The following is a 24179-nucleotide window of genomic DNA, read 5'->3' as shown; positions in this document are numbered from 1 at the left end:
CTGTGATACTATTGTAGGAAGGTCATTTATTGTTCTTTCTCTGAGACCATAATAATAATATATCATCAGCTATTCACAAAATGCATTGTTAATGCTTGTATAATGCATGATATATTAGTTGCATCACAGACAAAGAACGGAATTGTCTGTGGTTGCATGGGGCAATTCCATTCATTTCTGGTGAAATACGACTCTATGATACGACGTCGTCGCCAACATCAAGTGGACCCGCGAAATATCCACGAGCAAAAGAGATTATTTTGTGTTATTTGACTGGTGGTACCATAACACGGAGGAAACTTCGAAACTTTTAACACCAAGCAACACAATGATGCGCTTCAGAACTTTATACGGCGTATGCCGTAAAAGGAAGAGTTATTTTAGAGGTCTTCAACCATCATTTAATAGAGAAATCAACAAAAGTAGCCTGGAACAACAGATACCACCATACGAGGACAAAATTGACGAACCAGTGAAACTAAAGAAAGCTCGACTATTATATCAGTCACGCAAGAGAGGAATGCTTGAAAATGACATTCTTTTGGGAACCTTTGCTGCGAAATACCTTGAGACAATGTCCCCCGAATTGTTACAACAATATGACAGGTTAATCAACCTTCCTTCGAATGACTGGGACATCTACTATTGGGCAACCGGTGTAAAGCCTACCCCTGAGGAATTTGATAATGATGTCATGAAGCTTCTTAAAAACCACGTACAAAACAGAGAAAAAGAAGGGCGTGCCAGCCAACCTGATATTAGTGCATAACTTTCAATTTGCATTCTGTCAAGTAGGTCAGTAATAACATTAATAGGTACCAGTCTGTTATAGGGAAAACACATTTCACTCGTCCATTTCGTCTTTTCTTTTTTTTTTTTTTTTTACATTCGTACTTACTTATTGTGCATTGCGAAACGTTATTTATGGTGGGATTTTGCTTTTTTTGGTAACATTATCGTATGAGGGAAACGGATTCCTTCAAATTTATAGGAGAAAGTACTTACGGAAATCATTTTCTTTAGCGTTGTGGAAGTTCCTGAATGTAGATTTGATCCATTTTAATGTGAATGTGTGTTGTTTTCTGCAAAAATCTCCGTCCGACACGCTGTTTCTGCTCCCGGCATTTGCTTTCTGCACGAGAGTGCAATGTTCCATGTGTTAAGATGATGCAACCCCGTAGCCAGTGTTTCAGCCTCACCGTGTTTTCACTAGAACATGACGTGTTGAGTAATTTTAATTTTTTTTTTTTAACTATGTTTGCCTAACCTAACTTAAGCTAACCTAACCTTACGGAAAATGGTTTTTGGGGCTAACGTGAACGGTTTTTGGGGCTAACGTCAATGGTTTGTTGGGCTAACATCAATGGTTTGTGAGGCTAATGTCAATGGTTTGCGACGTATTAGCATAATTTCAAATCCGGGCACGAAAGTAGATATTTTCCGGTGAACGAGGTTGCAACACTGCATAAATCGACAAAACACTCTCAGAACGCCCCCTAAACCAGTACGCTATCACGGCCATAATGTGTTACAGATTCGAAACAACAAGTAACAGTAAGTACTCGTAAATAGAAGAAATAGACATTATGTTAGTTAGAAATGCATTATTTCACCTTAAGAAATGTTCCGCATTCGAAAATAACACGTTAGCAATGTAAAGAAGTCCGAAATATATGATTCGTAGGTGTTTCCCTCATATGATAATAGTACCAAAAATCCTACTTTCGTGTTATAGATTTTTTTTTTTTACGGGTTCTAAAACCCCACGAACCATTCACGGCAAGGTTAGGTTAGGTTAGGCAAAGATAGTTAAAATTGTCATGTTCTGGGAAAACAATGGCGTCGTTGGAAACACTGACCGGGGGTTACGTCCTCAAATGCACGGAACATTTGGTTCACGTAGTCGAAAGTAATGGAGGCAAGAGCTTTTGTGCATGGCAGAGACATTAATGTCGAAAAATACATGTTTTACCGGCCCAATAAATTGAATAAAGGGAGAAAACGCTTCCATAACCTTTCAAAAGTGTACAGAACCTCAGTTCCTTAAGTACTTTCTCCTGTAAAATTGAAGAAATGTGTTTTCCCCATTGATGTGATGTTAAGATTGTAGAATGTAAATTTATTTAGATTGTATTGCATTTACCTGGAAATAGGTCTACAAATTGTTCATTGAATGCCCCACATACTGCAAGTTACCTTTGATTGCTTTTTATACCAGTCAACAAACCAAAACAGAATTTACATAAAATTGCAGTGTAGTGAAGTGACCTATAGTGTGAAATGATCCACAAACCCTTACAACATTTGCAATATCTTGGATAGAATTTCTATAAACAAACTTTTAATGTAAAAACTACCAGATGGTCAAAGTGTAAAGCTCATATTCCATCTTGGTGTCTTGCAAAGAATTGAATGAACAAACTATTGATCAAGAATTTTGGTTATAGGGTATCCGGTTCTCAACACTGACTGTCAACTTGCATGGTTGTCTCATTATGAGTGAGTCTGCTCTACATACGAAATTGCTGTAGAGATACATGCGTATTCTGCAGGGAAATAAGTTATTATTACGTACTGCATCTGTCTTTGCAAACAATTTTTCTGTTGCATCTACCTTTTTATACATGAAGTGACCATTGTAATCTGAAGAACAGATTAGTTCTATCTTGGGCCCAAGTTCCAATTGTTTCCGATTTCATCATGGGGTATGACTTGAGATGACCGGACCTCTCTCCGATTTTCTTCATATTTGACATAGTCACTAATTGAGGCCTCCTAATCACGAATCTGAAGTTAAAATTTGTCGGAAATGTCTAGAAATTGCGAACCATTGACACTAGCCTCACGAACCATTGGTGCTAGCACCACGAACCATTGGTGCTAGCACCACGAACCATTGGTGCTAGCCCCACGAACCATTGGCACATGGTTAGGTTAGGCAAACATAGTTAAAATTTCGTGTCGTGGTAGTATCGGGATCTAGAAATTGCAAATAATTGCGAACCATTGACGCTTGCCCCACGAACCATTGGCACGTGGTTAGGTTAGTTTCGGTTAGGTTAGGCAAACAGTTAAAATTTGGTGTCGTGGTAGTGGTAGCTTGTGAAACAAAAAATTTCGCGAAAATTGACACTTTCCATTCTGAAAACTAACGCCTTATTTTAGCATATTTTGCAATTTCTAGACATTTCCGACAAATTTTAACTTCAGATTCGTGATTAGGAGGCCTCAATTAGTGAGTATGCCAAATATGAAGAAAATCGGAGAGGGGTCCGGTCATCTCAAGTCGTTCCCTGCTGCCATGTATAGCAGTCGGCTCACGAGAAGATCCGTTCATTTGCAGATTTTTGGGGCAGTAGAAAGTAGAGTTGGAAGTGGTCGGAAAAAAACCGGCTTTCTTTGGACGTGGCTTTTTCAGTTGGCCTTTTTTTTCGGCTTTTTTCACAAAAGTGTGTCAAATCAATGAAAATACAGAAGTTGGCAGTATTTTTCCTGTCGTATGGTTTCCATTTATCTCCCTAGTGTAAAATAGACACTAATTTCTAAATATAAAATACAATTTACAACATGAAATTCATAGCTAGACATGAACAGTGTTTTCAAAAGAGCTGGCTATTTTGAATGGGCGGTTTTTTCCGAGTACCATCTTCATATTTTGGAGGGCTTATTAGATGTATCTATATAGTATAAACGGTACTACTTTACTATACCAGATACACCTATCAATGATTTATTTTGCAATTTTTTACATTGCTAACGTACTATTCTACAGTGCGGAACATTTCTTTAGATGAAATAATGAATTTCTAACGAAAATAATGTATATTTCTTACATTCATGAGTACTTACTGTTGTTCGTTATTTCCCACAAACCATCCACGGGTAGCCCCAAAAGCCATTGACGTTAGCCCAAAAATTCACGATAGCCCCACGAACCATTACAGGGACGAGGTATGCCTACTAGGTTAGGTTAGGTTCCATTAGCACTCCTTTCGTTCAGTTTAGCATATACGGACAACATCGGCTGTTATAGTGGAGCCCAAGTTAAGAGTTCAGTATGGGCCCTTATGGGCTTTTACTTTTGAGATCACCACCCCTAAACAAGTGTGTTTCTGTCAGAAACAAAAGTCGTTATCATTCGAAGAGAAAATAATAAATAAGCAAAAACCAGAGGAAATATAAGGCTTTGATGGTTTACACCTTCTTTTGCAATTCGGACCATCAAAAAAAGAAGTTTTCCTTTCTTGTGTTTACCGCGATTTGGGGAGTTAAAACTAACAGCCGTCCGACGGTTGCCACTTGCAGCAAACACGTGTTGGGAAGAGGGAAGGGGGCGGGGAATGGCCAGGCAAAAGTTCGTTAATAGGCAGCTCCTGTCGGGGGTCAAGTGGTTTGTTGTTTGCGTACGCGCTTTCTCATTTTGGGTATTTCTTGAAGGAATTTATTATTATAATTATTCTACAACAGGAAAATGGCAAGGGGTGGTATTATCAAGCATAAAAGTGTCCAGAGTCTTACAAGTAAAGAGAGACAAATTGTAATAAATATAAATATACTTCAAGCAGAAAAATCCCGGTAAAAGTGTTAGTTGGACTGCAAGCGAAAATGGTGAAACGACTGGAATTTCGTTCAAAACTGTTTACAAAATTAATAGCGAAGCGATTAAAGGTCCTCTTGCAACACCAAACGAGCAGAAAAAACGTCAAGAGGTACGCAAAATCCAACGACTTCGAATATAACTTTAATACGAGGCGATGTGCGGCGAAACTTCCCAGGCACATTGTATATAATACATTGCCGGATTTTTCGGGAGGAGGTTCACTTGCCCCTCCCAAAATGATGACTAAGTATTATGAAAAGTATTGAGAGCGTTATATTAAAAGATATAAAAAAAATGATCGAGCCATTTTTCCTAGATAGTTAAAAGAATGTCAGTCTCCTTTCTGTATTTATCCTTCATATGAGTAAAAATACAATAGAACTCCTTTTATTTCACACCTCTACTAATAATTGATTGATTGAGTTTTAAGTCCAATTTTATGCGCAGATAGGTTAGTTGGGACTGGACCTACAGTTTTATGTGAGATACGAAGTACTATGTGCCTCCAGCAGGTATCGAACCCTGGATCACTTGATTATAATGCGACGACGGAAATTCTGCTAATGCTATCCCCTTAGAATCGAAGGACCCTGGGTTCAGTTTCCTGGTGGAGGTACATTCTACGATGAATTATACATTGAAGGCACAGTTCCGATTAGTTCATCTGACCACAAATTACACCTAGAACGAACCCTTGCAATTATATTGATGTGAATGACGTGACGTGTCGAATGGGCATATATGCTGGTCATAACTCCTCCTTGGATAAGTATTCCTAAAAGAAGAGGGTCAACAGCAGGAGAAGATGGCATATGAGGACCAGCTACTAAAAAGTATACGTACTACCCCCTCCCCCTTCGAAAACACTGGGCACAACACTGATATAAGGGCACTCTTTGATGTGTCGAATAAGTTGCAAATCTGCACATTATATTTCCAATATTACGTAATACTTACAGCATATTCTGTGCACGTCCCAGAAAAAAATAATCTAGACCCGCCTATGACTGTCGAGCTGCTGCTGTGCAAAACGAATAGAGGGACAAAACAATAAAGACACAACAAGACTTTCTGTGCGGCCTTACGAGTTGCTTGCGAGCACTTACAGGTCGGGGGGAGAGATTTGCTTCGGTGCATGCCGGTAATGAACACGGTTTTGTCTTAAACGAGACAGTGTGCCGAGAAATGTGAAACAGGCCTCTCCGATGGCACAGTGGTAACGTCCTGGTTTGATACCCTTTGGAGGCATATAGTGGTTCGGATCCCAGTTTAAACTGTAGGTCCAGTCCCGATTAGCCTTTCTGTGCAAAAAGTGGACTTAAAGGGAAAAAACACGGCCAACGTACACGATGAAATGGACAGCAAGACGTATGACAAGTATATTCGGGAAGAGTTATTTGCAAATCTCCCTCCATGGACCGTCATTACTCTGTACCACAGCTGCATGAAAGAACAGCTTCCCATCAAATCATGGCGAAAGGATTTGTATTCTTGTATTGAACAGTACCCGTTCCGTTAATCACTAACTTTTGTTGCGGCGTGTACTACAGCAGAAGTTCGATGCATGCCGGAGTCTTCTTCCACTGCGCACCATGCGGCAACACTGTCCCCATAAGCCCCATACTGAACTCTTAAGTTGGGCTCACCAATAGCAGCAGCAATGCACGTATTGTGCTCTCCTGCAGAAAGCAAATTGCGGCAGCAGCAATAGCGTGTCGGAAATAGATTTCCTTAGAAAACCACATGCATTTGCATTAAAATGGATCAAAACTACATTCCCGAACATCAACAACACTACAGAAAATGATTTGCGTAAGTACTTTCTCCTGTAAATTTGAAGAAATCCATCTCTGGTATAGTAAAGTGTTACTGTATAAACATATTCACATATCTAGAGTAGTTTTGTATGTGTTTTTAAAATAACCTAATAGTATGATATGATTTTCAATGTTTGAATTTGTTATTCGAACATGTACATAAGCAAAAAAGAAAATACTGCTCTACCTAATATAGTATCAAATCTCTTTACATTAAATTTTGTGTTCAGTAAAATATATATTTGTATTCTGGCTTTCCAGTACGTTGTGTATAATTTGGTTAAATGTCCGCTAAACCTGTTCATGCATCAACTTGGGATGTATTTTGGCTGCTTGGTGCAGTGGTTCTCAACCTTTGTGAGACCACAGCCCAATAAATTTATTTCTTACAAGTCAATGCTCTGATCCCAACTATTTCACTCATAAATAATTACATTTCTGATCTTTAAACTTTATATGGAAATTAATATTATTATATCAAGTATGGCATAATCATAGTTCAATTATGTATAGACTTGCTGTCAAGTATAAAATTAGATAAAAAAATTAGACGTCAAATCCTGGCTACAACGGACTTTTTTGCACCACGGAGGTTGAAAAACACTGGCACTAAAACTGAAGTATAAGACTGGCCGCAAAACTGGACTGGACCTACAGTTTGTAATGAGATCTGAAGCACTCTACCTCCACTGAGGATGAACCTCAGACTTCTTCTTATTGCAAGGCAACAGCATTACTTTATTCCACTTCAGAGGGTCATTCATGATTATGAAAGGAACCTGTATCAAAAAGCCGGCCTTTTTTCAAAAACAGTACTTGCAATTTATTATCTGTGATTTAAAGAATAAATTAAATCTTAATCTCTGATGAAGTAGCTAACAATCTAGTCAAGTATAGAGAACATTCAGACCGAAGCAACACATGATGGTGGGTGGTGTGGGGGGTTGAAGTCACATTGAAGTGACGTGGACCCCTTCAGTCTGTAAACCAGCATCTACCAAGCATGCACAAAGACCGAGGCTACATGATGCGTGCCGATGAAGGAGCTTTCAGACTAAAGTCGCAGATGAGAAGCGACATATTCTCCTTCAGTATAAAGCAAAACGTTCACCGTGCATGCAAGAACAACAGACCGAAGCAGCACGATGCATGCCATTCAGAAAACAGAGTAATCCGAGCAACATGCAAGTGACATGTTTACCATGTTGTCGCATAAAGGTTGAATGAATTACTGAGGGTCTGCTTCCAAGTGACACATGTCACTTGTTGCTTCAGCCTGAAAGTTCCCTGAGAAAATGGTACAGGCCATGTGTCAAGTGACACTTGCAGCTTATGTTGCTTCGGTTCGAAAGGTTGCATTTACTTCTAATGGTCGCATTTACTTCTAATGGTCGCATTTACTTCCATTTCAAAGCTCCGTTAAACAGGATATATACACACATTCACATAATATGTATACTTATGCAAATGTGTTGAGAACAGTAAAGATTTTTAGTTGTCCCAAAACATCGAATATTTTGATATTAACATTTGTTTCATATTTTTATGACATCAACATTTAAATTGAGACACATACATGTAAAAGCTTGCTTTAAGTCCATTTCATGGTCTGATGTGCTCATCAAGACTACATGTTTAGTTTTAACCCTAGCTTACCCATGCCATACGAGAAACTTACATACCTGGAGGTGGCCAATATTTTTTTTATCACTAAAATTCAAGAAAACATTTTATTTTTGAATCATTGCTTTCTTTGCTGATTATGTGCAGTTGTTCATTAATCATAATAATTACAAAGATTACTAACATTAATCTATCTTTTTATATATATAAAAATGGATGTGGGTGTTTATGTATGTTTGTACCGGCATAACTCTTGAACGCCTGGAGCAATTTCAATCAAACTAGGTACACACATCACTTGCAATCTGGAAAGAATACTTTGGGGGTAAGACACCCCTAGGGGTGGGGTGAGAAGGGGTGACGTAAAAATAATCGAAAACGACCGATATTAAATTCCACACAAACAGACATCCGTGACTCTATGCAACTCCGCACAACGATAGTGTTTCTCCAGTTGTCTAACATTCAGGCTGAGATTGTGTTGCGAAAATGCACGATGTTAGTGTGGAATCCATAGTTTTCAGAGTCGCTCCCAATGCCGTTCAAAACCAAGTTCACCTGTCGGCATAAGGGTAAGTGGGGGGTGAAAAATAAAATGCCACAAATTACCTAGATTAGTGTCGAATCCATAGTTTTCGGAGTCGCTAAGCTAACTGGTGACATTCACGATCACATTTAAAATTAGTTACAATTTACACTATAGTCAGAATTAATTATTTTCCTGTTGAATACAAGATTGGGATAAGTTAATACCTGGGCAATGCCGGGTAATCAGCAAGTAAAAAATAATAACCAATTATTGGATAAGTGTCTCATATATTTTATCGTTCCCTAAAACTCACAAAATTCACAATATTTGTTTATTAATGCTTTTTTAGTTAGTAGAAGTGCGGTTGTTTATTAAATATAATAAATACCATCATTACAAACCAATTGTACACTGTCACTGGCATCAGTGTCTCGGATGAGACACATTCAAAGATTGCACACGAAGTGCATTTTGCCTCCTAATTACATGTGTTTTTATGAACAAAAGTAATAAATGAATATTGGAACATCCTAGGACACAATGTAATTTATTTTCAAACAGTTAAAGAATCTCTGGTAGCATCATTGCCTTGTAATCAAGGGGTCCCGTGTTCGATACCCGGTGGAGGCACATAGTGGTCGGATTCCACTTTAAACTGTAGGTCCAGTCCTGATTAGCCTTACTGTGCATAAAGTGGACTTAAAACACCAAATCAATCAAGTTGAAAAATCTAAAAAAATAGAGCTGGTGGGCCTGCAAGAAACCCCCTCCTCCTCTCGGTAAGCTAGGGTTAAAATTGTATCTGAATCACTATGCAATATGTGTCCACTGGCATTGGCCAATATCTGTCTCTTGGCTGCTACATCATTTAAATTTCTTTTAGCCAGTTTTAAAATATGTAACTACAAACTTGTAAACTCATAACAGTAACTTCAAGTGAAATAGATTTGCTCTAATTGGTAAAAAGCCAAATTTCCATATTTTTTTTTATATATATATATAAAAGCCGGCTTTTTTGCAACTCTAGTAGAAAGTCTTGTGCTGCGGTTAGTGTCCCTTTGGAAGTGCGTAGGAGTTATTTTGTCAATCACACAGTGTGTGTGACTGCGGCAACAGGTTGCTGTTTTTTTCCAGTGTCCAGAATACTTTTGTATTGCTTATCCTGTGCATTATTTAGACTGTATTTGACAGAATTTCATTAAAGTTTCAATCTCCGCGAAATGTCTCAAATTTGTTTATTTTGTTATTTTTCACATTCGTACTTACGTATTCTGCATTGCTAAGGATTTTTTAAGGTGGGATTTTGCTTTTTTCACTAAAACAATTTCAATTTTCCACATATCGAGTAATTATTGTTCGTTCGTTTTTCGCTTGCAATCTTGACTAGCGTTTTCTATCATCAGTGGGTATGCAGTGTTTCCAACCTTCTTCACTGAAAAATACCTCGACGAAGAAACACGCGTTAAGTGCTTACTGGTGTTTTGGTGGGCTTATACAAGGTAGTCCAGAAAGGATGCCCGATTACGATTGGCTACTGCAAAGCCAACCCTGGTCGGCGCACGCTGGCGGCAGTGAAATGTGTGCACGAATAGTGGGAGAATCAGTTGCGATGGAGAACTGGAATGTGCAAGACTGTGTTCGCACAGTGGAGCTGTTGAAAGCAAGTCCGTTGTAGCAACCCAGCGAGCTTTCTGCCGACGGCCAACGCAGAGACGCACCGGACAGCCACACCAATCGGCGCTGGATAGCGAAGTGGCACGAGGAGGTTTCAGTATGAAACAGCACATCTTCTGGCCGATACGACCCGTAAGGACACAGGAAAACATCGACCATGTATGGACCGACATCCAGAGAAGTCCACGAAGATCAGTGCGCCGCAGATCGCAAGCACGGCATGTGACGTATGGCAGTTTGCATTGTATCGCATTTTACACTTGGATTTGCATACGCAAGCGTATAAGGTGCAGGTAGTGTAAGCAATGATCCCAGCCGACAAAGTGACATGTTTCTCAACATGTGGGCATTTTCGACAACCTCCTGATGTCTGACGAGGTGCACTTTTTTTGCTGTCTGGGTCGGTCAAGAAACAAAATTGCCGTTTCTGGGGTGATTGCATCAGCGTGAGTTGCACAGTCCACAGTTAACTGTGTGGTGTGGGATCAGTACATCAGGAATCATCGGACCATACTTCTTTCGAGATGCTACTGGTGCAACGTGTACTGTCAATTCAGAGCGCTATGTGACCATGCTCTAAGACTTTCTCGTGCCGGCACTCCAACGCCTTCCTGAGATCACATGGTTCCAACAGGATGGTGCAACGGCACACACAGCCCAGGTTTCCATGGCCAAATTGCATGACCTCTTTCTGGGCCACCTCATCTCCTGATGTGGCGACGTGGCTTGGCCAGCCCATTCGCTGGATCTGACTGCAGCCAATTTTTTCTTGTGGGGATGCTTGAAGTCCCGGGTCTACGAAACCCATTCAGCAACGATCCAGGAACTGGAGGTTAACATCCACCATGAAATCGCTGCTATTCCTGTTGCTATGGTGGAGAATACATTACGGCGTAGCTTCGTGGCTGTGCTGCATGAGTGCTCCGACAATGGTGGTGCCCACCTGAGTGTGATATTCAAAAAAGTGATGAGTGATGTGACATTCAACACCTGATTGACATATCTTGCATCAAACTCCCATGTCTGTGTCACGCCTCTGTCTTTGTAGCTTGCAATTATTTGCATAAATAAAGTGATGATCACCAATTAATATCATTCTATCTGGATCACCCTTTAGATCACACACACCTGTAAAATAATTTTACACTGTTTCTGTATAACCAATAATAGGCCTCATTATAGGCAAATGTCTGAATATTCTAATATTTATTCACTATGCCCATAATATTATACGGTTGTGAAATTTGGTCTCTTACTTTAAAAGAATAACATAAATTGACGTTCTGCCTCGGAGTTGTTTCTTCCAGGCCTAAAGTCGGGAAATCGTTTTCGTAAGTCGTCACTAAAAACACATTTGCATTTCTGCATGGTTCAGTTTGCTGATCGGCAGAACTTCACTTCTCCACTGCAGTGTAACAACTGAGAGTACAGAAGTTAAAAATTACTGTTTATTTTTGAAATCTGATGTCCCAGGTTCAAATCCTGGCCTGGCCATTTGTGAGTGACCGACCATTCATCAATGTCATCATATCATCACTCATCCCCATCTTCGCAAATTAGCCAAAAGTGGCACAAAAAGCGAAGTAAAATAAAGCAAATCAAAGTAAGTCACTTCAAATTGCATATTCTTACCTATTGTTAGAAACTTGCTGCTCACCACGAGCCATGGTAGATGTTACAGATGCTTTGAAATCAAAACCTCTTGTGGCACTGCAGTGTAAAGGCGAGGTTTCGAGAGTCCCCATATTAGAGAACGTAACTCAGTTGGTGGCAGTTTTTGCTGTAAGAGAATACACGTGATTAATTAGGTAGAGCAGTGGTTCCCAAAGTGTGTACCCTGGCACCCTGGGCCGCCATGTATAGCTTACAGGGGCACCGTGAAATGTTCCAATATTTTCAGTGAAATGATATGATTGTTCCAAATATGTGCTTATTTAGTACTTTTTACACATAAAATGTTTCCGAATTTGAAATATATTACTTTTTTTTTACTTAAGGCAAGCAAACTAACTACAGTAACTGAGCATCGCAAGTGTTAAATAGGCCTACATTCTGACTTGGGTGGCGCAAGGAAAATCTTGAAACACTAAGGGCGCCGTGAAACAAAAAAGTTTGGGAACCCCTGAGGTAGAGCCTTAATACTAAGTGGGCAGTGTAGACACAATTAGACACAAAAGTAACATGTAACAATAACAAGAATTATTATAAGAAAAGTACGAGGGTCACTATTTATATTTTGAGCCTAACAATGAAAAAACAGGAATTTGGCATTGAAAACTGCTTTATTGTTTTTCGAAGTATTCTCCTTTATGGTCAATACACTTTTGCATTCGTTAGAACTATTTTGTCAAAGCAGTTTTTCCAATCTTCTTGATTCGCAATTTATTCTTGACATTCGGGAACAAGAAGACGTAATTGGGTGCCAAATCAGGACTGTACGGCGGATGACCCATCAATTCGATTTTTTGACTGTTCATAAAGTCTGTTGTTAGACGAGATGTGTGACAGCTGGCATTGTCTTGATGAAGAATGATCCGACGGCGTTTGTTTGTTTTCCGTATTTGACGGAAGACCTCTGGCAAACAAATTGTTGTGTACCATTCAGAGTTGACCGTTCTATGTTCCTCTAAAGGCACAGTTGCCACATGACCAGTTTTCCCGAAAAAACAGGCGACCATTTGTTTCGATGTGCTTCGAGCGTGAACAACTTTTGTTGGATTGGGTTCATCTTGAAACACCCATACAGTCGACTGCTGTTTACGTTCCAGCTCATATGCATATATCCATGATTCGTCACCTGTTACAATCTTATATACGTCTTTTGAAGCACCACGATTGTATTTATTGAGCATTTGTTTGCACCAATTGACGCGAGCATCTTTTTGAGTTTTTGTCAAATTGTGTGGGATCCAACGAGAACATACCTTTCTCACAGCTAAATGATCATGTAATATTTTATATATGCTGGTGGAACTAATCCCTATGGTTGTCTCAATCTCACAGTATGTCACATGACGATCTTGCAGTATTAGGTTTTGCACAGCATCAATGTTTTCTTGAACAACAACTGATTTTGGACGACCTTCGCGAATCTCGTCGGTGAGCGAATGGCGGCCACACTTAAATTCGTTATACCAGCGTTTCACAGTGGCAAAGGATGGGGCTTCATCGCCAAATGTGGAAGTAAGTTGATCGATGCACTCTTGTCTTGATAATCCACGTCAAAAATCGTAAAAAATCATCGCACGAAAATGTTCACGAGTTCATTCCATTTTATTGTTGTCGCGCAATCTGCAAGGCAACATAAACAACACAAATGAAGCTATTGACAAAACATTTGAAGTACGTTATGGTCAATAATGCCAGACGATTCGGTGCAAACGTCAAATCGCACCTAACTTCAATCAGTGTTGCCAAGCCTCAAAATATAAATAGTGACCCTCGTAGTTGTTGATATATGATGATTTTCCCTGGCCCAAATGTGTTAGAGGTAAGGGAGCTGCTTGGAAAGAAACCACAGGATTAACGATACTTAAAGAGTTGTATGCGTAGATCCTTGTCCATCTTTTAAGTGCCTGGAGACAGCCTCGACTTGGCTAGGTGGATAGTCATCATGGGTCGGGGACTCGACAGGGCCTCCAGCTGCACTTCAGATCTGCTGGTCGACTTCCACGCTTCCTGTCTTTTTGCAGGGATTGACCTTCGTCAGGGTTACTTTGGTTGCCTCGTGTCAATCTCAGGAAGTTCCATATTTGGGGATTCTTCTTATGGTCATGGCTGATACACTTCCATCATTGTTTTGACCTAACTCAAATAAGGGTTTAGGGGCCACGAAGATACTGAAGACATCGTTTCAGCCAACTTGGAACATGCGAAAACTTGCACAAGTATACCAGGGAGAATGCCTTCCGAGAATGTTTCGTACTTTTCATTGATTTTTTATTTTATTATTATTATTATTATTATTTTAATTGGAGGACAAGCATTACATATCCTCAAAGAAAAGTATTTTGTCGTACTTCCCTCCAAATTTGATTTATCCAGCATCCATAGGGTTAATGCTAGATGTGAAATCTGTTTTTTTTTCTGTAAGCTGTCAACACTGCTCTCATATACATTGTTCCCCCCTCCCCCCAAGAAGTGTCATCCCATTTTCAATGAAACTTGTAGGAATGTACCACTGCTACCTACTACATTTTTCATTCACTTTGATCTATTGTGCTTGCCACAGGGACACACTGAATACCAATGTCTGCTAAAAGCCCTGTCATTCCGAAAAAATAATCATCTCTCTATAACAATTAGTGCTCGAGCTATTATAATTTTTTTATTTATTTTTACGTCGCTGCAAAGTTTTCAAAACCATCCTCGTGATGAAACGCATCTACTAGAGGTTAAATCATGTGGTCTGTGCTTTTTAACAAAGCAAGCTGTTGTTTGTGTCTTTTTTACAAACTGAGGTACAAAGCAAAGAAGAACGCTGCATCTCCAATAGCTCTCACCTGTACAGACTGACCGTTGAAGTTAGGGTTCTTATGTCTTTGGCCTGTGCAAATTGTGTGCTTACTCTCTGCCATCCACATGCCAATTCACTATCTCCTATGTGCACATGGTATTACCACAGATTAACAAGATCGCTTACTTCCTATCTCTCCTTTGTAATCTGTGCATATACCGAAAATGGCATGTGGAGCCACCCTATGGCGCCTTCGAAACTTAAAGCGTTGTCATAGCAACCTCTCCGCCAATCACATCTTACTCTTGGCAGTGACAGTTGAATGCATCTCAGCGCAATGATCCGCTCACCCCACCCTTCCATTCCTGCTTTTATTTTCTGCAAATAATTCGGGACATATCTGCTAAGGTCATATTAATTATTTTATTTAAGTGCATAAAAATGTTCTACAAGGATAAATACCATTGTTCAGTTAATGCATGTTACGTTTGAATGATTTCTACATACGAGTATAAGTTACGATATATACCGAATTAGTAGCCCAGAAGCACAACATAGGAAAATAATTTCAAGTTCCTGAAATTCCAGCACGTAAATCATTCCGTTGTGCATGAAAAATGGTCCGTGTATTATCTGTGGTAATAAGTATTTTTATTTCGTATTCTCCCTATTATGCGTTTGCTTTACTGACATTTTGGGCAAATCGCGAATGTATCTTGTGTAAACTCTACGGCGATTACTTTGTTCGTAGATCAATGCGTTTTACCCCTCACTTGATGTTGTTTGTTATTTAGAGATGCATTTTTCCACTTTTAGGCTAATCGCGATGATCCTATGAAAAATTGATGACACAAAGAAAGGTCTAACAGGGATTCGAACTCAGGCAGGACCCCTGCATTAACTGAACAATGGTATTTATCCTTGTAGAACATTTTTATGCACTTAAATAAAATAAATACTATGACCTTACGAGATATGTCCGAATTATTAGCAGAAAATAAAAGCAGGAATGGAAGGGTAGGGTGAGCGGATCATTGCGCTACCCAAAGTGTTCTAAAGGGAGTTCGAGCTATGTTGCAACATTTCCCAAATTGTATCTTTATCTTCATAACAATTGCTGTATAGTTTAACGTGGGTGGCAATCTGCAGGATACAGCACACTTAATATCAGCATCTGTTTATGGTGCCGTCACTGAGTGTCTAGTATTATAGGGGGATCGGGTGTAATTGTGTACCATATTCAATCGCAAGATGTAGACACTTCTGATTTACCAACGTAGAAAATTCCATTCATCTGTCTATGGCCTCATAAAACGAAAGACAAATGCATTCACTTTCTCTGCAATCGATATCAGTGGAGTACCCTGAGAGGGGGGAGATATGATGCTGAAAATGCCAGGGAAACAAAAGACAGGATTCGAAGGTTTTGTCTCAGGAAATAAGAATAAAACATAAAACGTTTTATTAAAAACTACTGATGGAACATTAGTGCTATTCATCTAACAAAACCATTACAAATCGGCTGTGGGCTTGTAGGTATGAAATATACTGAAATAAAAGATATAGTATACATATAGTCAGTATTTGTTTTCCAAACTTAAAATGTGATGTAATATATTAGCGGAACTTTCATCACACAGTTTTTTTCTTATGGGCTTGAGTCCACCTTGGTTCATTCTCTGGGTTTTCAGCCTGTGTATTGGACTGGTGGCAACCCACCATCCTAAGAAAATTGGGGACCTACAAGTGAGTAGCGTAACCCAGTCTGGGATATCTCCTATAACAGCTGAGGGTTCGATGTGCTGACCGCACGTCACCCCATTACTGGTTGAAGATCTCCACACCTCTAGGTAGGGTTGTGGGAGGCAGACTGGAGGAGATAGGCCAAAGTCCTTCCAGTGTTGTAAAGCAGTGGATCTCAACATTTGTCAGTCAGGGACCCACCTTGAGGGATATTACACTTCATGGGACCCATAAGATGGGAACCAGCGGAATTACTTTGTAGGGGTGTGCACCCAGTTTATAATCATATATTTGCTCTTTTACAACAACATGACCTGAATTTAAATTGTTAAAACAATATATCTAAGTAATTTAATGTAATAGGTTTTTAAGACCCAGTTAACAAAGTTTCGAGCCCAACTTCCCGACCCACCAAATGTCCCCTCAGGAACCAGGAGTGGGTCGCACCCTATAGGTTGAGAAACGATTCTGTAGAACCATGGGTTATGTTATGCTGTACATAAAAGTAAATATTTTACACTACAGTTAATTTCTATCACAACTTACATTCAGTGTTCTGTAGATGAAATAATATTTTGGAAAATACAACATAGAAAAAAGTTCAGTGTCATCTACCATGAGAGAATAGAATAAAATAATAGCTATGAGTGACACAGCTCATTGGAGAAGTTATCAAACAAAATAATTTCTGGAATAAAATTGTAATTGTTTTAATTCTATCAGTCTATTTCTCTGTAAAAACTACTATGATGATGATAATGAATAGTCATAGGAAAATAGAGTAAGAAAAGGTCACACCTTACACAAGTTAACCTAGAATGCCTATATAGCAACCACCTCATCTCGAAGTTGTATATGAAGATGCATAGTGGTTCGGATCCCACTTTAAACTGTAGGTCCAGTCCCGATTGGCCTTACTGTGAATAAAGTGGACTTAAAACACCAAATCCATCCATCAATCGAAGTTGTATAAAATTTCACTTTTCTGGTTTGCATGATAGTAATTTCAACCCATTTCTAAAAACGTGTGGATGTTTGTATGATATATTAACTAATCACTGCATGCTTATTCATTTAGTATTTGTCAAACATACCTAATTTATAATCTAGAATGGGAGTAGGAATATGTCATACAAGCGAGTTTTGTTCGAAGTTACTTACTGGAACCACTCTACATATTGACTACAATTCCATCATATGGCATTGCATATTTCATAGTTACACAAAAATCTGGACTCGAAATATGAATGTCTTAGAATACAAGACAAAGCAGTCATGGAGTATGTAGGATCAAGCTAGATATGCACTCTCCCAGTCCCCCACTCCTTAACGCACACACAATAGGATTATAAATACAAAACTGAAAGATCTTATCCTGCACAGACATGTATTTTATATATTCATATACTTAATACAGTACTGAACATGATACAATCTATGCATTCAGAATAAATATTGCACATGAATTTTAAAGTTAACTGAAAAAGAAAAGAAATGTGCAAATTTCCAGCTGATGACAAAGAAACCAACAGTTTTTTTTTGCAATTTAGAGAGATTTCACACCAAAGTGACATGTGACATATGTCACTTGGAGATGAACCAATGAACAGCAACGTTTCACCTATAGTGGATGACATATTGACAAAATCCCTGCTATTCATTATCAGCTTCTAAATAATGTCACACATGTTTCTAGTCAGTCTAAAAGAAAGTGATAATCATTCTTTCAAGCTTCACACTATCAGGTCGATCATTGGTGCATGAAGTTTCTCATACCATCCCTTCCATCAAGAAGTAAATTTAACTTCGCTTCGTATCGAACATAGGTGTCTCACTCATGATCATTTGCTGCAAGGGCTAGACCATCCAATGTGCCATGTCTAAATGTTAAGTGATTGGCTTATTCCTATCTAATGTGTAGATTATACTTTCCTCAAACTTTTGATCTTACCAATTATTGACCAGGTTGGGAGATAATGACAGAACTTTATCAAATTTCATTACCTTTTTGTGAAGAGCAGGGCTCTTATACTGTCTGAGGAAGTTCGTAGTTTTGTGTATGTCCTTTGCAAGTCTTTATAACATTCAACTTTTCTCAAGGGGCTCTTCACACCCACTTTTTAACTCAGGTATGGGTTCGATACCTGATGGAGACCCATAGTGTTTCGGATCCCACTTTAAACTGTTGGTTCAACCCAATTAGCCTTTATGTGCATAAAGTAGACCTAAAAGAACAGTTCAAACTCAAGTAACGATATTAGATAAGAGGTTTCTTCCTCACAAACCTTGAATGGCCCAATATGGCCATATATGCCTAAAAGTCCGAAAATTCATTTCAAGCATCTTACTTCCAATTACATATATAAATCATATTGTTAGCATTAAACATATGGAATATAGAGTAAAAGACTATAAGAAATCCTTAAAACACTGCATCAATTATTTTCCACTGTATTGAATATTATCGTAATATTTCTTAATGAAATTCCATGAGACAAACCATTGATAGTCATACTGATAGGATTCTTGGTCGGACACTCACTATGGTGACATGTTATACTTCACCAAGAATGAATTTACATGTTGAAATACTCCAGAAGAAGAAAACAGTTTCAGAGTAAGTACATTACTCTTAATGATTTAGTACTCATACTGTGAAAATGTAAAACATTATATTCTATTGCTAATAACAAATGTAAGGGAAAATAAACAAACATATTGTTATTCAGGTATACATATATTTATTGAATCACTAGTAATTAATATATTTTGCATAAGGTATGATGATCTCATTGAAGTCCTACAGACTTTCACTGGAATAGAAGTTACTGAAATTATTGAAGCATCATTAACACACTCAACAAACATTTCCATAATAGGTTCACATATGTACAGTCTCAAACAGAAAAATGTGTGCATTTTATTTCATTTAATCAAACTGTTCAAATATTTTACAGGACTGTTTAGCTGAAAATCATATCATCGTTTTTCATCCACCCTGCTTGGAATATTTAGTGAAACATTAAATACATTTGTTTCTAACATCCTCAAGCCATGTATTGTGTTGTTAAGTGTTATGTACTTTAAGCAAAATTTATCTCTAAAGCATATATCTTTTAATCAAGAAAAGGGAAAATACCATTTCTTATGCATGAGCCATAACTGATGACAATGTTATTCCATAAGAAATGCAATATACTTACTTGGTTCTACATCTGGGTATGCATCATGCACTAACTTATTTCTATTAGAATTCATAAACATTTTCTCTGAAAAATTGTCTCGACAAACTCTGTAACTTTTGTATGTTTTGTGCCTCAAGTCCTTTCGCCATATTTTCTCGAACCATATCTCAGCTCTACAAGAAAAATAAAAGATGAAAAATTATTTTAGAAACATATAACTATGCAAGACAAAGCATTCTGCATTTTATGTCACTCAAGAAAGATAAATTCCATTAAGCAAGAGTTGTTTGTGAGCTAAGGTCAAAGCTTGTCATCTTCAAGAAAAGTTACTGAAAATGAATATGCATTAGATCACTATCTGTATCTGTTGAATAAAGTAGTGTCAAATGTATAAGGGTCCATTCTATGATAGCTCCTTCAACTATTGCGGAAAATCTTATGTGCTTGTCACCATTCAATTGATTTATTTTTACTTAATTCTCACATTATTTCTCATCGCAACTAATTCTTATGTTACCATACAATGTGTGGAAATGCAAATAAAAAATATTATAGATATTGCACTAAACTTCCTAACATATGAAGCAAAGATTTACCACATTATTTTTTAGAAAGAGTAACTGAACCTACAACTGGCTAACAATGCAATTTTTGTCATTGAATGGATTGCTTCCAAGAAAAATGTTATGACACAACATATTTGTGAAGAAGATTAACTACAGATATAATTAGATGATTCCATTAACACAATTTATTATTATTAATAATAGGAGTAACATCAATAATTCTGTAGTGTTGGACTAAAGCACATAGATTAAAATGTGATTTGAAACACAAAATCTTCCTTCCGTGGCACCAGTGAGAAAGGAAGGTTACTGTGCTTTACAGTAACACATGTGTAAATGTTGGTAAAATATTTTAGGTATTTTAAATATATATAAAAGGTTCAAATTTCGTGTGACAATGATTGCTAAAATTCTACGATAATTAGTATTCCTGCTTAGAGAATTTTATAACAAATCATAGAACGATAGGAACCGTTACCTTAGGTTTCATCACTTTAATATTTACGCGCTTTTATTCATCTTCTGTACATGTTCACAAAGTTTTATATGCTACAAGAAATAAACTTCATGCAGTAGCGAATAGGAGCACGATAACTTGCAACTTTCTGCATTATAACATGCACAAATGAGCTTTTCTGAACTTCAAACAAACTTCAAGTTATTCCCATTATTCTCGTTGGCTTCCTATCCTCCTATGTTACTTATAAATAGCATTAAGTTACAAAATCGAACCTTTACCCTTTCAGACTTTGTTTTAACACATGACCTTTTATTTAAATTAAGCAAAATACAGAATACGAAGACATGCTAGGAATTATTCTCCGTGGAAACTAACTTCATGTAAATGATTTTTACATAAAGAGCGAGCAGAATTCATAAATAACTAACCTTTCAGGATTTGACGCAACACGAAAAAAAGACAGCTCTGGGTTCCTCTTCTGACAGTTCGTACAATAAAAATCTGCACAATAAGCCATGTTGTTCTATTTATTTTCTTGTTGTTCTATCCTTATAGTCAGTCAGTTCACGTCCATCTCAGATCATATGGAACGATGTTACGTCACAGGTTTCGTCATGTAGAAGTAGTGACTTTAAAAGTACGATTTTTCTTATACATGTTTAAGAAGAAAAAGGCATTTAATAAAATATAAAATCATGTTCAATTGATTATTATTGATTAATAGAGACTTAAACTAAATTTTTAACGAGAAATTTAGGATTTGGCATCGATAGTCGCGCCGACTGGTGGCGACTTTGTTCATGCAGAGGCAAATGAATTCTGAAATTTACCTTATTTGGCTTTTTGCCGCCGGTGCAACGGGCCTGGTATTACTGTATCTCAGTTTTTGGTCTTCAAAACACATCTTAAGTACTATCTTTTTTTTTTTTACTGTCAAACTACTTTACCAAGCATTTAAAATAGACCTAATTCAAAAATTTGAGAGCAGACATAATTAGAAATACAGTTATAGTTTAGGATGTGATTACCTCTATAAGTTAATGTAAAATAATGGAAATTTTCTTTCTTTTCAGGTTTCTTTTTATCGACCAGTGTGTTACGTTAACTCTTTTCCTTGCTTCATTATTATTTATGATTAAATGAAGGATATGTTGCATATTATTTACCGTGTAGAATGATAGTGTGGTGAAAGTGAAGACATTTAATGAAGTAGCCATCTGATATGCCATGTGCGAACATTCGTGGACTAACCAACTGTTAGCAAAGAAATATTTTGGCATAAAGAAAGAGTGAAATCGTAGATGAAATAGTGTTTTTCTTCACTAAGTGATCTTTTCATTGTTGTTTGTATTTAGGAATGAACTGTATCGCAGTGGAAAATTATTTTAGTAGAATTTTGAAACAAATGTAATATCTTATATTATAAAACTTACTTTGCTTGTTTTGCATTTTGGGTGCATAGCATAAAAAAGTAATAGTGTAATATTATCAGTTCATCTGTGCCAGACAAGTTTGCCTTTTTTCTTAAAATGTTCAGATAAAGTTATCATTGTATTTTGCCTCTCACATTGCATTGGCATTTTTTCTCAATTCTTAATCAATTTTTGTGAAGAGTAATTGGCATCATCTTTTTTATGATTTGATACATCTTTAACATGTGTAAGCAAAACAAAACAGAGTCAATTTCATAGCTTTCAGCTAAATTTATGGGAGAATTTATAATAGCAAACAGCCTAGTGAAAGCAATGTTTGTACTATGATGTTTTGAAGTGTAGTAACAAAAGTATTCGTGCAAAAGGAAGTTTGTAACTTTCACCATTTTTTGTAAATAAAGGAGCACTAAAAATATATGTTAGTGAAGTTTTTGGTAATGGTGCAACCAGCAGTGGTGTCAGTTTAATTTAAAATGAAAATATTTATTGGACTGCTGCTTTTGTTTGACTTCTGTTATTACGAGGGTAAATCAAAAAGTAAGTTACACTCCCCTGCATGAAAAACAAAATACATTAAAAAGAAAAAATATTGGACAAAAACGTATGAACATTTAACGTTTTTCGACATAGTTACCAAGGTATTCCAAGCAACTTTTCATATTATGTGATCAGTTTTTCGATTCCTTCTCTGTAAAAATTTCGTCCAATTTCTTTCAACCACTTTGAGACTTGATTCCTGCATTTCCTCATTTAATACAAAATGCTCACCCCCTAGGTCTTGTTTGAGATAACTGACAAGGTGGTTGTCGCAGAGTGCCAAATCGGTAGCTGTTGGGACTGGGGGGGGGGGGGTGAAATCACACTTCCCTCTTGAATTTTCTGCAGTAACTCCTGCATGATACCCGATCTATGGGGAGTAGCATTATGAAGAACAACAACCCCATCACACAATCGTCCAGGCCTTCGATGGCTTTTCTCAGCTTCTTTAATGTCTCACAGTATGATGCAGCATTGATTGTTGTTTCTTGGGACACAAACTCACTGCAAACGCCTTCGGAATCGAAGAAGAGCATCAGCATGATCTTTCGAATCATTGAACAGGTTTTGGCTTTTTTGGTGGTGATGGCTAATTCTTGTTTCCTCCATTCCTTTGATGCCCTTGTTCTCTTGGAAGTGTAATGGTGTACCCAAGAGTCATCTCCTGTGATAATCTTGCTCAAGAACTACACACCATCCATGGAGTAACACTGAAGAAATAACAGTGCAGCCTCAATACAATGAATTTTTGTGCTCGTTGGTTAACAAGCATGGCACCCAATGAGAGCACTGTTTACGATAACCCAGTGGATCGTGAATCAGCATAGATGCACTACCATAGGATATATTCTGTTCACTTGTAATCTCTTTAATCTTCATGTGGCAGTTGGCAAGAATGATTGCATTTACATGCTCTGTGTTATTGATAGTGTTCACAGTTGCAGGTTGCTAAACGTGCAGTTTGTCGTTCACGTTCTTTTGTCCCTCTTTGAACATCTGGCACCATTTTGCAATCATGGGCTGTGATATCTCATTTTCACCATACACCTCAACAATTTGGTGATGGATTTCACTCCAATTTTGCCTTTGTGCCCACAAAAGTTGGGATGATGGAGGGCACCTCAATGTTGGATGCCACCTCAATATGACATGCCATACTTGCATAGTGACTACTTCTATACTAAACTAGAGTCGTTTTCACGTTCAGAAGACACAATGGGCTCTTATGGGCAATGCTTTTCTTATGGGAAATACGAGTGCACTGTTGTCAAATTTCTGGATTTACAAATTTAGCTTAAGTAAAATCGGTACCTGCAGTTTTGCAGGAAATTTTGTAGGGAATACGATGGTGAACACAAAAAACTGGTAACTTGCTTACATAATTTTAGATAAATTAAAAACGCAAATTTTCTGTGAAAACACAATTTTTACAATGTTTTCATTCCTAACGTTGAAACATGCCGTAAAATTGAAGCTTTCATTATGAAAAAAATTGACACTGTTTTTTAATTGTCATAGGTGACGGTGGTACTCAGAATTTATCAATACTTTAAAGC

At 37.7% G+C, this 24179-nt stretch overlaps 1 protein-coding gene across 2 annotated transcripts; it reads left to right on the top strand.

Annotated features, from left to right (window-relative positions):
* The first annotated feature begins 3 nt into the window (after positions 1 to 3).
* On the top strand, positions 4 to 22503 carry LOC145994340 (succinate dehydrogenase assembly factor 2, mitochondrial-like). 2 transcript variants are annotated; one of them, XM_083130457.1, is made up of 2 exons: positions 4 to 791; positions 21727 to 22503. In XM_083130457.1, the coding sequence occupies exon 1, from the start codon at positions 329 to 331 to the stop codon at positions 767 to 769; it is 441 nt and encodes a 146-aa protein (XP_082986583.1). In that variant the 5' UTR covers positions 4 to 328; the 3' UTR covers positions 770 to 791; positions 21727 to 22503. The 2 variants fall into 2 exon arrangements, with proteins under 2 accessions (XP_082986583.1, XP_082986582.1); XM_083130456.1 differs by having other exon boundaries at positions 7 to 795.
* Positions 22504 to 24179: the final 1676 nt, after the last annotated feature.

The sequence above is a fragment of the Lepisma saccharinum genome, chromosome 10 (assembly GCF_977018435.1).
Source record: "Lepisma saccharinum chromosome 10, izLepSacc3.1, whole genome shotgun sequence".
NCBI lineage: Eukaryota > Metazoa > Arthropoda > Insecta > Zygentoma > Lepismatidae > Lepisma > Lepisma saccharinum.
This window is presented reverse-complemented; position numbering and strand designations above follow the sequence as displayed.

Coding starts and splice junctions, on each gene's coding strand:
- LOC145994340 (XM_083130457.1), top strand. CDS start 329: ATGATGCGCTTCAGAACTTTATACGGCGTATGCCGTAAAAGGAAGAGT.